General features: G+C 46.2%; 1 protein-coding gene and 1 long non-coding RNA gene across 2 annotated transcripts in view; one reads left to right on the top strand and one right to left on the bottom strand.

Annotated features, from left to right (window-relative positions):
• The first annotated feature begins 46 nt into the window (after positions 1–46).
• The window catches only part of LOC310754808, a 20,474-nt gene continuing 6,107 nt past the window's right edge, over positions 47–14,413 (top strand). The window contains exon 1 of the long non-coding RNA XR_014544042.1: positions 47–98. This is a non-coding gene — a long non-coding RNA (uncharacterized lncRNA). The remainder of the gene's footprint in view (positions 99–14,413) is intronic.
• Positions 5,820–12,656, bottom strand: LOC310754784 (FK506-binding protein 15-like). Its single transcript, XM_083597087.1, has 6 exons — positions 12,482–12,656; positions 11,260–11,369; positions 9,830–9,937; positions 8,654–8,748; positions 7,308–7,410; positions 5,820–6,481 (listed from the first exon to the last, which is right to left on the bottom strand). The coding sequence occupies exons 1-6, from the start codon at positions 12,651–12,653 to the stop codon at positions 6,383–6,385; spliced, it is 687 nt and encodes a 228-aa protein (XP_083453213.1). The 5' UTR covers positions 12,654–12,656; the 3' UTR covers positions 5,820–6,382.

Genomic DNA, 14,413 nt, shown 5'->3' with positions numbered 1-14,413 from the left:
TCGAGGCTGACCAATGAGGTGGCGCCTCCGCTCGCCGGGCGAAGAAGGGACGCGTCTGAGGAGATCGAGGGAAGGAGGCGAAGGCGAGGAAGGCGCAGGTAGCTAACTTCCGATTCTTCTCATTGTGCTATTTACACTTTGTCTGGCAAAACACATTTCTTTCTTCTTATTTAGCGTTCTCGTTTTATATCCATAAACTTTCACTATGTACATTCTCCATATTCCAAGATTCATTCTAGGTCTGTCAGGAGATTAACGTCGTCACTCATTTTTAAGATCTTCCTTAAATGTTATCCGATCTTAATTAACTTTTGGTATTGAATTTCCTCCTATTCTCCCTGTTGTTCTGGCAAGTTGTAGATCTTCTATCATTTTTGCTTGCCAGTCCGTTTTTGTGCGGATGGTATCACTGTTAGCAGAAACAGCAGATTCAAATTATTTGTACTCATTCAAATCCTAACAGATGTTGGTTAGATCGGACAAATAGCTGAAGAGGAAACTGAGCTGGTGTAGCTAATAATGTGGGATTTAAGAGGTTTGGTGATGCATCTTACTCTAAACACCCATGAATTGTCATAGAAAATAATCCAACTCTGGGTTCATCTCTTGAGGTTAATTATTGCACTAACAAGTGGTGTGTGCCTTTCATTCCCACACACTGCTCCAGTAATGTTTGCAGCTGAAGCCTACATTTCAAGAAAGTTCCAGGAATCAGTGAACAGAAGCATTGCTGATTTTTCTACAATGTCTTATAACGAGCCTGTAAAACTTGTGTAACCTGGGTAGCCAATTCAAACTTTCTGGTCACCAGAACATGCCCTTGCTACAAAGAGCCTGCTGCACCACTGGAACATGGTGCAAGATGATGCAAGGGTGTGGTATCTTTCCTTATCTCTGCACCTGCATCATCTTCCTCCAGCTCAGAGCCAGAAAGGTAAGACAAGAGGTTTGTTTTGGTTCTCTGTTCACACCCAGCAAGTGTTTAGCAGAACTAAAGCAAGCTATAGGCTTCTATCCATGTTTGGGACTGCAGAGGGAGTAATTATTTCTATCCCTCAGCGGCTCTAATGTCAAAAGAAGGCCTCAGACTTGACTCACTCACAAGAGCACGTCTAACTCCTTGCTCTGATGAAGGGAGCAAGCAGGCCTTTTTTGTTCTAATAAAGAGTTAACTTCTCTTAATCCATATGATTTCTTGCTGGCTGGCTTCCTGAGAACAAACTACCACTGAAGGAGCATGGTGTGTCCTCCACCAAAGGTACTACCTCTCCTCTAACACCCCACACACTAATAACACACACACAGGTACTGTCCAGGATTCACAATGGCACCCAACATCCAAACATCAATGAAGACTCCCACACACACACCTTGAGCACCCTTGAGCTGAATCTAGCGATCATATCTCTACTTGTGGCTGAACATATGCCACAAAATGGGCAAAGTCATGCCAAACTGAAATTTCAGTCTGCCATCTTGATTCAAAATGGCACCCAACATACAAACAGCAATAAGGTCTGACGCCCCACCCTGGGAACCCTCATGCCAAGTTTAGTATTAATAAATGGAGAGTTGTCCAATTGTATAGAGGGTAAATGGGCAAACCATTTGCCAAAATATCAGTCAGGTCAATATATTCCTCCAGCATGACATAGAAAAAGTGTGGGGGTGGGGTGGGAGGGAGAGTTGGACTCCCCAGAGTTGGAATTAATAGATGGCAGAAAAAGCCAGTGTCTTGTCAATACATGATTCCATTTAAAAGCTGTAAAATCATGAGTCCCAGCTCTTGGGAGCAGGAAAGAAGGGGTTGGGAGCGATTCACTGATAAATGTATTTATGCACTGGCTCAATGGGAAAACTTTAGAAATTCCTCAGAAATCACTCATTGTATCAATCTTCTCCGTTCCAATGGCATTTAGGACCCAGGGAAGTGAGGTATAAGGGGAGGGGTGAGTGAGCCCACCATAATTCCCGAGATGTACAGACACATCTGCAGGGCCTTCCCAAGGAGTCATGGCCAGTGATATCCAACCACCTTATTCACAATGCCTATCCATCCTATAGTGGGATGAAGCCGGACAAGACAGAGGGGTGTATTTGATTTGACTCAGGGACCAAGGAGCTGTAAATACTTTCCTTTGTACTGGGATGGGAGTAAGTGTGAAAGACTATATTTGCGTGACAGGGGTATGCCTGGATCTCAGATTCTCAGGCATTACCTCAATAGAATTAGAACAGAGAGAGGGGAAAAATCAAAAGAAGGAGGATTACCATATTCATTTTTTCAAATGGCAGAAAATTTAAATTTAAAAGACGCATGGAGACATAGATACCCAAATGAAAAAATAATACACAAATTATTCTGAGGCCAAGCAATAGGCAGGAAGAATAGCTGGAATTTGGATAACAAACAATTTAATTTGGAAAATCAAAAAGTTAGAAATACAACCTAAATCAATAACAGACCATAATTCAATTATGATGGAGTTAAGAAACAACAGAAAAATACAGTTGACCCTTGCGTTATGTTACCTTTGGGTAACATAATCCTTGGGTTGCAAACCTGGAAGTGTATACTTCCGGGTTTCACTGCGTGGTCATGCACAGAAGTGCTCAATCAATCTGTGCGCATGCACAGAAGGGCGTCTCCAGTTACAAAGTTTTTGGGATGTGGCCAGGCTCCAGAACAGATCCCATTTGTAACCGAAGATGGAGAATGAATGAAAAAATCTTAAACAATAAAAAGATAATGAACAAAGCACAAGAACTTCTGAAGGATTTTTTTCAAATAAACATGGCACAAGAAACATACATCAGAGTGAAATGGGATGCAAGCAAAGCTTTCATAAGACGATTTTATATACAACATGATTCGATCAAATTCGATCAAATTAGAAAGAAAATAGATGCAAATGAGAAAACATTAGCCAAAGACCCAAAGAATGAAAATGCAAGTAAAAAAAAATCAAATTATTTCAAAAATATTTCTATTGTGTCCATTTCACCCTGAGTGCTTGGCCTCTCCTTCTCAATTCTGGCGGAGAGCCTGAGAGGCGGCCTTGCAGTTTAAGCAGAGGCTGCACGAGTTTGTTCAACCGGTGCTTCCGAAGAATGAGCCTCAGGAGCTGCAAAAAGCAGACTGTCTTGGGCTCCTTCGAGAGCGGTGAATGGCGGACTGCTTGAGCTTTCCTTCAGATTAGCCAAAGGAGTGGGGGATGCCCCTGGTGCTGGTTCTCGGAGAGAGTTGCTGTGGGGATCCCCATAAAGGGGTGCGGCACTTGGCTGCTTCCTTTCCGCAGGTCCTTCCTCCTCGGTGCTGCTGCTCCCCCTTTGCTCCTCCTGACTCTCCAGCAGTTGCAGAGTTGTTGTCTGGAACAAGTAGAGGGGAGGAGGGATTATTTGCCACAAAAAAGACTGCAGCCCCTGATGCAAGTACTGTGTAATGGTTGGTCTCTAACCAGGACTCAGGAGACCAGGGTTTGAATCCCTGCTCAGCCACACAGGCACAGCTAAGTGACTTTCACTTTGTAGTACCTTAGATACAACCTGTTATTTCTAGAGAGCTGGGCTTCACCCTCTTTGCCGCTCCCATGATTAGTAATATGGGGCTAAATGCCACCCCAATCTCTGACCGGTGCAAGATTCCAGGGGTCTAGGCACTTAGTCTGTGTTTCCTTTGGAAATGAGGCACAGTGTAGACTGTGGTGTCATAATGATATCTATCTATCAATACTTTATTGTGGTCCAAAGATCCACAAAACAATTTCTAAATAGATACAGTTAAAACAACCAGACAGACAGATGGAAGAAACCAAGGCAGTCATTTTGTTTTATCTAGGGCATAATGATCTTTGTTTCTTACAACCTCCGAAAGAAACTTTGCCACGGCCAGTGTAATATCATTTTGACCTGTCTTCCAAAAGGTATTTAATATGGGAGGCTTCAGATTTTCCTGGTAAATTTCCCAGTAGGGGATTGATCAGTTGGTCCCTTGCTTGTTCATGCGATTGATGTCCTGAGAACATAAACAAAGCCTATTTTAATAGGGGATGCCTCTCAGCCTGTCATTTAGAACTTCCAAGGAAAATACATTTAGTCTGGGTTTGGTAAATAAACGCTGATAGGTAGGTACAGACAAATTCCTAAGGTATGAGGATATTTGATAGTCATACCCGTATTGGATTCCAGCTGTGACCAGGCTACAAATTACATAAGATCGGGATCGCAGGTCCCTATGTGAGATGTCCCAAAGCCTTTGCCTCAGGGATTCAAGGGCAGTGTCATAACCCAGATGATATACGAGGGATGATGGTAGTGGAGCAACACACGTTAATTTGCCCACTTGTCCCTTTCAACCCTCCATTTAAGAATGAAAGAAGATGCATGATCAGAGTTGAAGGGCATCTTCCAGGGAGGCAAAGAACAGTCAAGGGTGCAAAGCTGGGGGAGGGGGAGGGGATGGCACTGGGAGAATCCTAAGGGTCAGAGAGAGTTTTCCAGGGAGCCACTTCTGGCCTCGGGTGATGACTTTTGCCACCCCTGGGCACTACCTGCTCCAGATTCTCCTTCTTAACGCGGAGATCAGCCAGCTCCTCTTCCAGGGCTACCACCTTCTCATCCAACTTCTTCCCACTCAGCTTCTCCTCCTGGTGTCTGCTTTTCATGTCGTCAGACAACTTCTCAAGTTCTGTGGAGGTGGGGCACATAGCCAGTGACAGACGAAGCCTGTGCCACAGTGCATGTCCCTGTTTCCATCCACTGCTGTAGCTAAGCCTAAGTACAGCGTCATCTGCACTATATGCTTTAAACACTCACAGCTTCCCACAAGACATTCTGGGAACTGAGAACATTCTGTTAAGGAAGCTGAGAGGTGGTGGGAAACCCCAGTCTGCCACAACCCCCAGCTACAATTCCCAGACTGTTAAACTATGCTGGAAATGGCTGCTTAAAGAGGGCTCTCCACTTCTACACAACTACAGTGGTACCTCGGGTTAAGTACTTATTTCGTTCTGGAGGTCCGTTCTTAACCTGAAACTGTTCTTAACCTAAGGTACCACTTTACCTAATGGGTCCTCCCGCTGCTGCTGCTGCTGCCGCCACGCCACCGGAGCACGATTTCTGTTCTCATCCTGAAACAAAATTCTTAACCCGAGGTACTATTTCTGGGTTAGTGGAGTCTGTAATCTGAAGCGTCTGTAACTCAAGGTACCACTGTATTGGCAGCTGGAAAAAAATCACACTTGCCATGATTCCTTGGGAGAAAGCCATGCCTGACTGCAGTGGCATGATAATGCTGTATAGTGTGGATGGGGCCTCCGTGTAACTTTAAAAACATATCACATGTTTCTTCTCACTCTTACACCGCTCTGCTCTTGCATGCAGGGCAAGGAAGGTGCAGAATCTGCATAAACCCATTTTCTATTATGTTACATTATGTTAATGTTTGTAAGCTGGAGATTCATTTCAACAAAAAGCAGCATAGAAATACAATCAATCAAGTTTGTAGAGATCAGAAGCTTGCCTTTTTTAAACAGATGGAATTAAAGTCAAGAGTCTTTTGGAGATTGTGTGTCTGAGTCTTTAACAGCAACACTGCAGGAGGCCCTAAGGAGCAGGACCTCCAGAGGTTGCTGGACTCCAACCCCATCATCCCTGGCTACGCTTGCTGGGGCTCATGAGAGGTGAAGGCCAGTAATACTTTGAGGGCCACAGGCTCCCTATCAGCAAGCTAAAGAATTTCCTAGGATGATAAAATTACTCTGCATCTGCTTGGATAGTGCTCTTCTGCCATTTCAGCGCCTCCTCTCAGCTTCCCTTACCCGCCAGCTGTGCCTGCAGTTGGTTGACCAGGGCTTTCTGCCTCTCCGACTCTGTCAGGGCTTCATTCAGTTGGGAATGAAGATTCATCTCCTGCTTCTGATGATGGGCCAGCTCCAGCTGGAGCTGGGTGATCTGCGCCGTGGCTTCCGCTAGCTTCTTGCTGATCCTGACCTGCAACGCAAAGGAGCAGAAGAGACAGGAGAACATATGGGGAAGGAGTGCCCACAAGACGTTTCCTGGGAGGATGCAAGAGCTGTGCTTTTGGAGGCTCCCAAATGCTAAGAATGAGTCTCCCAGGAAACACCCTGAAGAACTGGTCTACTGGCAAGGCTATGAGGAGCAGGGGGAGGCAGAAGCCTTGGGCTTTTTAGTTAGTTCAGGAGAAAGCATGCACGACAAAGGTGCATAAAATGGAGAGCAGAAAAGATTTCCCCAGAAAATTCAGGACAGACAAAAGAAAGGATATCTTCACACAGCAGAGCTCTCTCCCACAAGATAAAATGAAGTCAAACAGTTAGATGGCTTTAGCAGCGGATTAGACAAAACAATGGGGCAGGAAAAGCTATACACAGCCAACAGCCACAAGGGCTACGGTCTCCCTCCACTGTTGGAGACAGCATGCTGTTCCTGAGAATTGCAAGTGATCCAGTGGTGGCATGTGCTAGAGAGAAAAGCGGGGACAAGGAGAGGAGAGTTAACACCACCAGAAGCAAGAACAGCAAGAAGGGAGAAAGTTTTATCAAAAGAGGCAATGGCATTCTGGGTTAAGCACACTCTGCTTATTCTGTGGTCCAAGGGCTGATTATATCACTCAAAATCCCAGCGGCCTCAGGGTAAGATGCATAGAAGATCCCTTAATTACAGGGTTTGCACGCTGATGCCCAAGCAAGAACAGGCCACAGCAAACCTGGACTTGCATGCTCTCCCCTTACATCTCCTCCTCTCATGCGGCCAGGAACCCTGACACTTATGCCTAGCCATGGTTTGCTGTGTTGCCTGGTACAATGAGCTGCAGCTAACATCAACTATGGTTAATATCAAACACACCAACTTCAAATGTTTGTTCCAATAAGCTAACTTCAGAAACTAATTCTACTTAACATTAATGGCTGTTCTCAGTCCAGACAACAGAGGAAGCAGCAGTTACCTAGAAGTGGAAACTCTCACACCCTTCTTCTTGGCTGCATAGGAGAAGGTGAGGGGGACGTTCACTGTCCTTGCTCACATCATGCCAACCTGAGGTGCTTTTCAAAGGATTACCTGAAGCTTATGAATCTTTTACCTGTATGTGCATGTATACCTAGCCAGTCATTTGTTCTATTTTGTTGTTGCTGCTGCTCAGAAACGTAACTTCTTTCTGGCCTGCAGGCAAAGGGGAATAGTGACCTGCACTAGCGATTGTGAACTCCTGGGATAGCACTTGCCCTCCCCCCACAGCCTCAGTCACTTGGCCTTCCTGTTGTGGCTGTCACACTGCCAGGGCTTACCTTCTCCTGTTCAGCATGTAGGACCCTTGCCTGGGTTTGCTTCATGGTCCTCTGCAGTGAGCTGTTGCTCTGCTCAAATATCAGGTTGCTCTGCTCCACATAGCTGGGGGAAGAATTGTTTTTTGCACACGTGAATGTTTGCACGATTTGATACTTTCCATCCTCTTGTGTAAAAAAAGAAATCAAGGCAGTATCATATGTAGATCTCACTTCTCAAAAGCCACCCTAGGAGAGCTTCTATCCTTTATATCAGAATCGTAATAGTTCTTCTTCCAAGACAACAATGCCCATTTACACCACAAAGAACTCATAACCCACCTACTTTCAGCAGCCAGAAACACCATAACCAGACACTGGAGAGACCTGTCAGGAGTAAGCATGGACCAATGGTACCAAATACTATGGGAAACAGCCCTACTAGAAAAATTAACTAATAAACTGAAACTGACACGGGGACAAACAGAAGAAGACACCTTCACCCCGGTATGGCCCCCCTTTATCACATACACAGCCCAACAGGACAACGACAATAATCCACCAACAGCATACAAATCAATATGGCTAACCTGATCCAAAACACCCACACACCTCACTCACACACGAAAACAAAGATCACCACAGCCAATCACAAACAAACAATCACACCCTAGGCCAACCCCAACCTCTCTCACCACCAAAGGAACACAAGTGAACAACACAAGCACGCTGACACCAAACTCTACATACATTAAGCATAACAGAAACACCGCTACCCGACCCCACCCCCATCCATCTCCCCTCCCTCCACCCCCTTTCTTTTTTTTCCTTTTTTTTTTCTTCTCTCCCTAATGCCTCATCAAATGAAACAGATTTGTAAAATTGTTACATGGAAGAAAAAAAAATACGAGGCATTACACTTACACTGTAAAACAAGAAAACCCTTAATAAAATATTTAAAAGAAAAAAAAAAGAATCGTAATAGTTCTTATTATTTTATGTTCCATCTTTCCTCCAAGGAGCTCAAATACTGGTATATAGTTTTCCTCCCTTTTTTATCTTCACAACAACCCTGTGAGGTAGCTTAGGCTGAGAGAGAGTGACTGGCCCAAGGTCACCTTCATGGCAGAGTGGGGAATGGAACCCTGGTCTCCCAGATCTTACTCTGACCGACCCTCTTAACTGGAACCCCACACTGGCTATATTCCTGTATTCCTCTATTTGTCCATCCAGCCCAGTACTGTCCACTTTGACTGACAGCAGCCTTGGGTTGCCTGGGGATTGAGCCAGGCCACCTGAGCTTTAGGCTTCAGCCAGAAATACCAGCTGTTTCTCATAGAGCATTAAAAGTGGGCAAGAGTCTCCCTCACCGTTGGTTGCGGTCAATCAGTTCACCAATCTTATTGTTCTGCTCCTCAATGCAGCTTCTCTTCTCAACGATCTCCTGTTTCAACCTCTCATTTTCCTGTGGCAGAAAGAGCAAAACGGAATGTGTCAGAGCCAGTCCTGGCCTCTACAACTCTCACAATCTCCAGCCACAATCTCTTCCCCAACCTCTCTTGGGGACCCAGATTTGAGGAGAGAAATCGTTGTGGTCTTCCACCATGGTTATGGACAGAACATGGGCAGTTTGGAGCTGCTCCCCTTTAGCAAGCCTCTTAGGTAAACTTTATTTAGTAAGCAAATTGCGAGACAGCTGTACCTCATGAAGCCATGGAAGCAAGATACATGGTGAGAGCAGAATACAACACAGAAATCCAAGCTCTGAGAATGAATAAAATCAGTTTCATAAACTCTGATACAATAAGCCCATCTATTCTACTCAACTTTAAAAAACAACACCATTTCAGCAGGTATAAAACTTGATCTTCATAAGTGACATCTCAGGATGGAAAGCCCTCCAAAGCAAGCATGCTTTCAAGAGGCATCTGAACAGCATCACACTAGGCCCTGGTCTGATTTGGGCTGGAAACTCATTCTTGATGTCTGGAGCTGCAATACTAAAAGCCCAATTGCTGGTGCAGCCTTAGAGGAACTGGAACAGAGGAAGCTCTCTTAGCTCAAGCTAGATAGTTGCGTGTATCTAGCTCAGTGCAGCCTACAACAGGGGCAAAGAACCTCTGCCAGTCCAAAGGCTGCCTTGCCTCTGGATCAACAGTCCAGGTGTGGGTGGGGCTAGGGACAAAAGTGGTTGGAGTAACAGATGTGGCTATAATACAGGAGACAAGAAGTCTCTACACCGATTGCTCCACATCCAGGCTGGCAACAAAGACACTTCCAGCTGGCCAAAAGAACTCAAGGAAGGTGCAGAGCAGGAACAGGGAAGGACAGGGCAGCATTTGTGCCCAAGGCTCCCCACTGACTGGCAGCGTCTCCTCCAGGGTTTCAGGCATGGGGTCTCTCTCAGCCCTGCCAGGAGACACCATTGGGGACTGTACCCAGGACCTGTTGCCTGCGAATCACATGCTCTGCCACTTAGCTGTGACCCTTCACCTGAAGGTAAAAGCAAGGTGTTCTAGTCCTCATGCTCTCGACAGGCTCTTTACCTGCAGGATACGCTGGATGTTACTCATGATCATAGAGGTTTCCATGGTAACAGAAGAGACGCCTGGCAGCAAACTGGAGCCAGAGTTTTGCTTCCGCAGTTCCTCCAGCTGCAAGGGGTGTGGGGAGAGAAAGGAAAAACAAAAAGGAGGTGCAGCTTGAAGCATCAGCACACGGGAGAGAAGAAGCCAGATCAGGCCTGGGCCCTTTCAGCTGCTCACTTGTTTGCCAAGGAGAGAAACTGCTGGGAGCGCAGGAACCTGGCTCAGTATCAGACCACTGGGTCCATCTAGCTCAGTGCTGTCAACACTGGCGGGCAGCATCTCCCTGGGTTTACAGACTGGGGAGTCACCCAGTCCTTCCTGGAGACGTCAGGGAGCTAACATGGAACCTTCTGCATGCAAAGAGGTGCTCCACCACCTAGCTGAAGCAACTTCCCTAGTCCCAAACCTCCCCCCCCCATCAGAGATTAAAAAGACAATTCACAAGCCTACTATAAAAGCAGCTAGATACAGTTCTCCAACACTATGAAACAGAAGCAAAACCTGAAGGTAGATTGATGTATTATTTCAGACAATGTTTATACTGCCTGATATATGTATTTTTTAATGAACATAAAACCCCAAAGTTGTTTAAAAGCCTTAAAACAGTTGAACAACAATCAATATCAGGCAGGCACCTTCACTGTACAGGCAACTCCCCATCTGTGGGTGCACCAGTTTTGGCCCTGCACGGGTGCGGGGCAGGCTGACATGCACAGTGCCTCAGAACGCAAACCCCATGTAAATGGGGAACTGCCTGTACCCTTTTCGGCACATGCTTCTTTAGATCTCTAGAATGCTGATAGGTTTCTAGTTTATCGCTGGTTTTAATTTTTTGAATATTTAAATTGTTTTTACTAATAATTCTATTGTTTTATTCTTTTTGTAAAGTGCTTTGAGTTTTTTTATGAAATAAAATAATCAACAATACAAAACCAACACCTCAGGGGAGGGAGCTTTTCAGCCCACTGAAAAAGCCTGTTGCAAGAAAAACACCTTCCTATTGTTTCTGTGGGTAAAACCTCAGCGCCTAGGACTTGCTGATTGCATGGTCGGTGGTTCGAATCCCTGCTGCGGGGTGCGCTCCCATCGTTCGGTCCCAGCGCCTGCCAACCTAGCAGTTCGAAAGCACCCCCGGGTGCAAGTAGATAAATAGGGACCGCTTACCAGCGGGAAGGTAAACGGCGTTCCGTGTGTTGCGCTGGCTCGCCAGATGCAGCTTGTCACACTGGCCACGTGACCCGGAAGTGTCTGCGGACAGAGCTGGCTCCCGGCCTATAGAGTCTGGCAAGACTGGCCCGCACGGGCAGGGGTACCTTTACCTATTTTTTCTGGAAAGTCCTAGCAAGGCAGTTCTTAAGCAGCTTCCTATCCTGAAAGTTCTGTATTACCTTGACTGACAGCTGGTCCATCTTGTCAGCCACCTTCCCAACGGCCAGGCAGATCTCTGTGTTCTGCTGCTGGGTCTCTGTCAGCAGGAATGAACCAAGGTCTCCAGCTGCTGTGAGAGGAAAGAAAACTTTACAATGTTGTGTTTGTTATTGTTGTTTCAAAATGAGACTGCCAGCAGAAGCAAATACAGTGGTACCTTGGGTTACATAGGCTTCAGGTTACAGACTCCGCTAACCCAGAAATAGTACCTCAGGTTAAGAACTTTGCTTCAGGATGAGAACAGAAATCGCGCAGCAGCAGCGTGGCAGCAGCGGGAGGCCCCATTAGCTAAAGTGGTGTTTCAAGTTAAGAACATTTTCAGGTTAAGAACGGACCTCCGGAACGAATTAAGTACTTAACCCGAGGTACCACTGTAGAAGTGGACAGGGCGGGAAGAGAGGGGTCACACCAATAAGAAAGGGCAGGGAGAAAAGAACACAGTCGTCCTTGAGCATCTTAACAAGCAGCCGTGAATCTTCTAGGGTGGGGGACTTTAAGGCAACTTAGCTGCCTATTCCCAGCTTTTAAACGGCTGGAATAAGGCAAAAGGAAATGCTTCTTCACACAGTGCAGACTTCGGGAGGAAGTGATGGCCACCAACTTGGATGGCTTTAAAAGAGGATTGGACAAATTCACGGAGGAGGAGAAGGCTATTGATGGCAACCAGCCATGATGTCCATGTTCCAACTTCACAATTGGGGGCAATAAATGCTTCTGAATACCAGCTGCTGAAAAGGGAAAGGATACCAGCTGCAGGAAGGGAAAGGTGCTCAGATCCTGCTTGTGGGTTTCCCACAGGCATCTGGTTGGCCACTGTAAGAAGAAAATGCTGGACTACATGGGTCACTGGCCTGATCCAGTAGGCTGTGATGCTCTGAACGGGGGAATTTCTAACTTTCACTGAGTTAATGCTCAACAGGCAGGATTTCATTTCCTGAGCTAGAGATGTAGATGCTCAACATTCACTATCCGTACCAGTTTGGGAAATATGGGTGTCTTAATTAATACTGGTGTGTCACCATTTCTTTCTCTTATTATTTTCTGTTTGCTTTCTTCATATATGGCAAGCCTGCTACCAGACTTTTGGGTTGTCAACAATGTTAATAAAGGGTTTTGCTTTTTTAAAAAAGTTAATGTTTGGAAGCAGCTCCCAAAGCTACCTAGTGCACAGTTTGAACATACCTTGGAAAGGAGCTGGGCACAACCCAACAGGCTGGAGCTGGGAAACTGCGGCACTCACTTGTGGGTAAGCATATGGCATCCCTGCATAAGGCTGAGAACACAGGTGGGGGAGGGAAAGGAGAGTCAGGTGACTTGTCACACTGACCAAACAGACGGCAAAAAGGTCCCCCATTAAAACAGCAGGATTGCTTAAGCCTGCTCTCAAGGGTTAGATGACCCAAAGGCCAAGGACTGCAAGGGATCCTCTCCTGCAAAAGGCAACGATGGACAACCATTTGGACAGCTTTAAAAGAGGATTGGGCAAATCCATGGGGGAGGCGCCTATTGATGGCTACTGGCCTCGACAGCTAATGGCTGGAAGGAGGAATGCTTCTGAATGCCAGTTGCTGGAAACTGGGGGAGGGGAAAGAGCTCTTGCACGCAGGCACTGATTGTGCACTTTGCACTGGGGCATCCAGGTAGCCACTGAGAACAGGTGCCCCCATCTGAACAGGATGCTGGGCGAGATAGGCCATTGGCCTCATCCAGCAGAGGTTCTTCTTACATTCTTCTAAAGATCACCCAATATATAGAAGATCCCCGCTGGATTTGGTGGAAACTACCTCTGCCGAGGTAACAAACTGCTTCCCTCCAACCCAAGGCTATGAATGCTGCTAGGTCTTAATCTAGCGCTTTTGGGATTTGCACCGAAGGGCTATTACCTTCATGGTTGAAGGAATGGGTTTCCAAAACCCAAAACTGACTGTGCAGGCAGTTTGAAACTGCACCAAAATCCCTATTTTTCCTTAGCTAAAATCCATTAACTTGAGCTCTGAGCTCAATGCATAAACAAAAGCCCGGCTGTATAGACAAGTGCTTAGAGCCCTCTCCTTTATCAGTTGTGACGGCAACTATGGCCTTCACTGTACCAGTAGTAGAACAGAACAAAGAGAAGACACGTCTGTGCTTTATCTTACGTCCTGGACACACTCTGACACACAAACCCAGGTCCGGGAACAAACGCCAGAGCGTGTTCCCGGAGATGATTACCTCTTCCCAGATAAGAGTAGGAAGAGGAAGATCCCTTTTATGGTCAGAAGTACAGGAAGGAAGATCCTTTTATGGTTGAGAGTACCAGAGCAGGAACATATGTGATGTCAACCTGCATACATAGGCTGATGTGGTTGGAAGGAGGGAGAGGGTGCCTGGAGGATATATATACTGTATGAAACTTGTCATTTCTTTGGACTTGCTGGGGACTAATCACGCAAGTGCCTTCTGCTATCCGGAGAGCAGAATAAACTCTTTCTTTGAACCAACCTTGGTGTCATTTTGACTTCCTTCCTCCTGTCCCGGAGCAATGCAGACCCAATCGGTGAACTCCAATAAGGCTACATTGTTATGCTGCACCCTCCCTATTTTGCAAATGAAGACCTGACACTGACAGAAAAGGATGAAGAAACTTAGTCAAGCCTGCTAGTCCCATGCCCCTGTCTTGAGCAAACCAGGGAACAGAGGATGGTGTTGTGGCTCACCTGGCAACCTATGAAAGAACCTTTCCTTGCCTACAAAGGACTCCTTACCTGACAGTTTTGAGGGCTGCTTGGAAGCGGTGGGTGTGGCTGAGGGGCACCAGGCACCTGGAACCCCCAGATAGCTGGATGAGGAGCTAGAAAGAAAGGAGAGGCATCAGCGTTGCCTATCTCAATACAAGCAGTCCATCATCATCATCATCAACATCAACATGTTTGTCTCTATTTCCACCCAAAGGAGCCCAGAGGAGTCAGCACACAAACAGATCAATTCAAGCATCTAAACACAATGCCAGTGACAGATGCAGCCTCTGCTCAAGCTGATCTACAGCAAATGAAGGACGCTGCTCCCCCCATCCCCACACATCCAGATTTCCTCCACTTTCCATGCATAATCATCATGCTGGCTTCTGGGTTGTGT

Source organism: Podarcis filfolensis (genome assembly GCF_964270895.1).
Source record: "Podarcis filfolensis genome assembly, chromosome: Z".
Taxonomy (NCBI): Eukaryota; Metazoa; Chordata; class Lepidosauria; order Squamata; family Lacertidae; genus Podarcis; species Podarcis filfolensis.
The sequence above is the reverse complement of the archived record's forward strand: the minus strand, read 5'-3'. Positions and strand labels throughout refer to the sequence as shown.

Coding starts and splice junctions, on each gene's coding strand:
- LOC310754784 (XM_083597087.1), bottom strand. CDS start 12,653: ATGGGGGACCTTTTTGCCGTCTGTTTGGTCAGTGTGACAAGTCACCTG. Junction 11,370..12,481: donor GTGCCCAGCTCCTTTCCAAG/GTATGTTCAAAC, acceptor TTCCTCTCACAG/CAGCTGGAGACCTTGGTTCA. Junction 8,749..9,829: donor ACATCCAGCGTATCCTGCAG/GTAAAGAGCCTG, acceptor TTTCTGCCACAG/GAAAATGAGAGGTTGAAACA.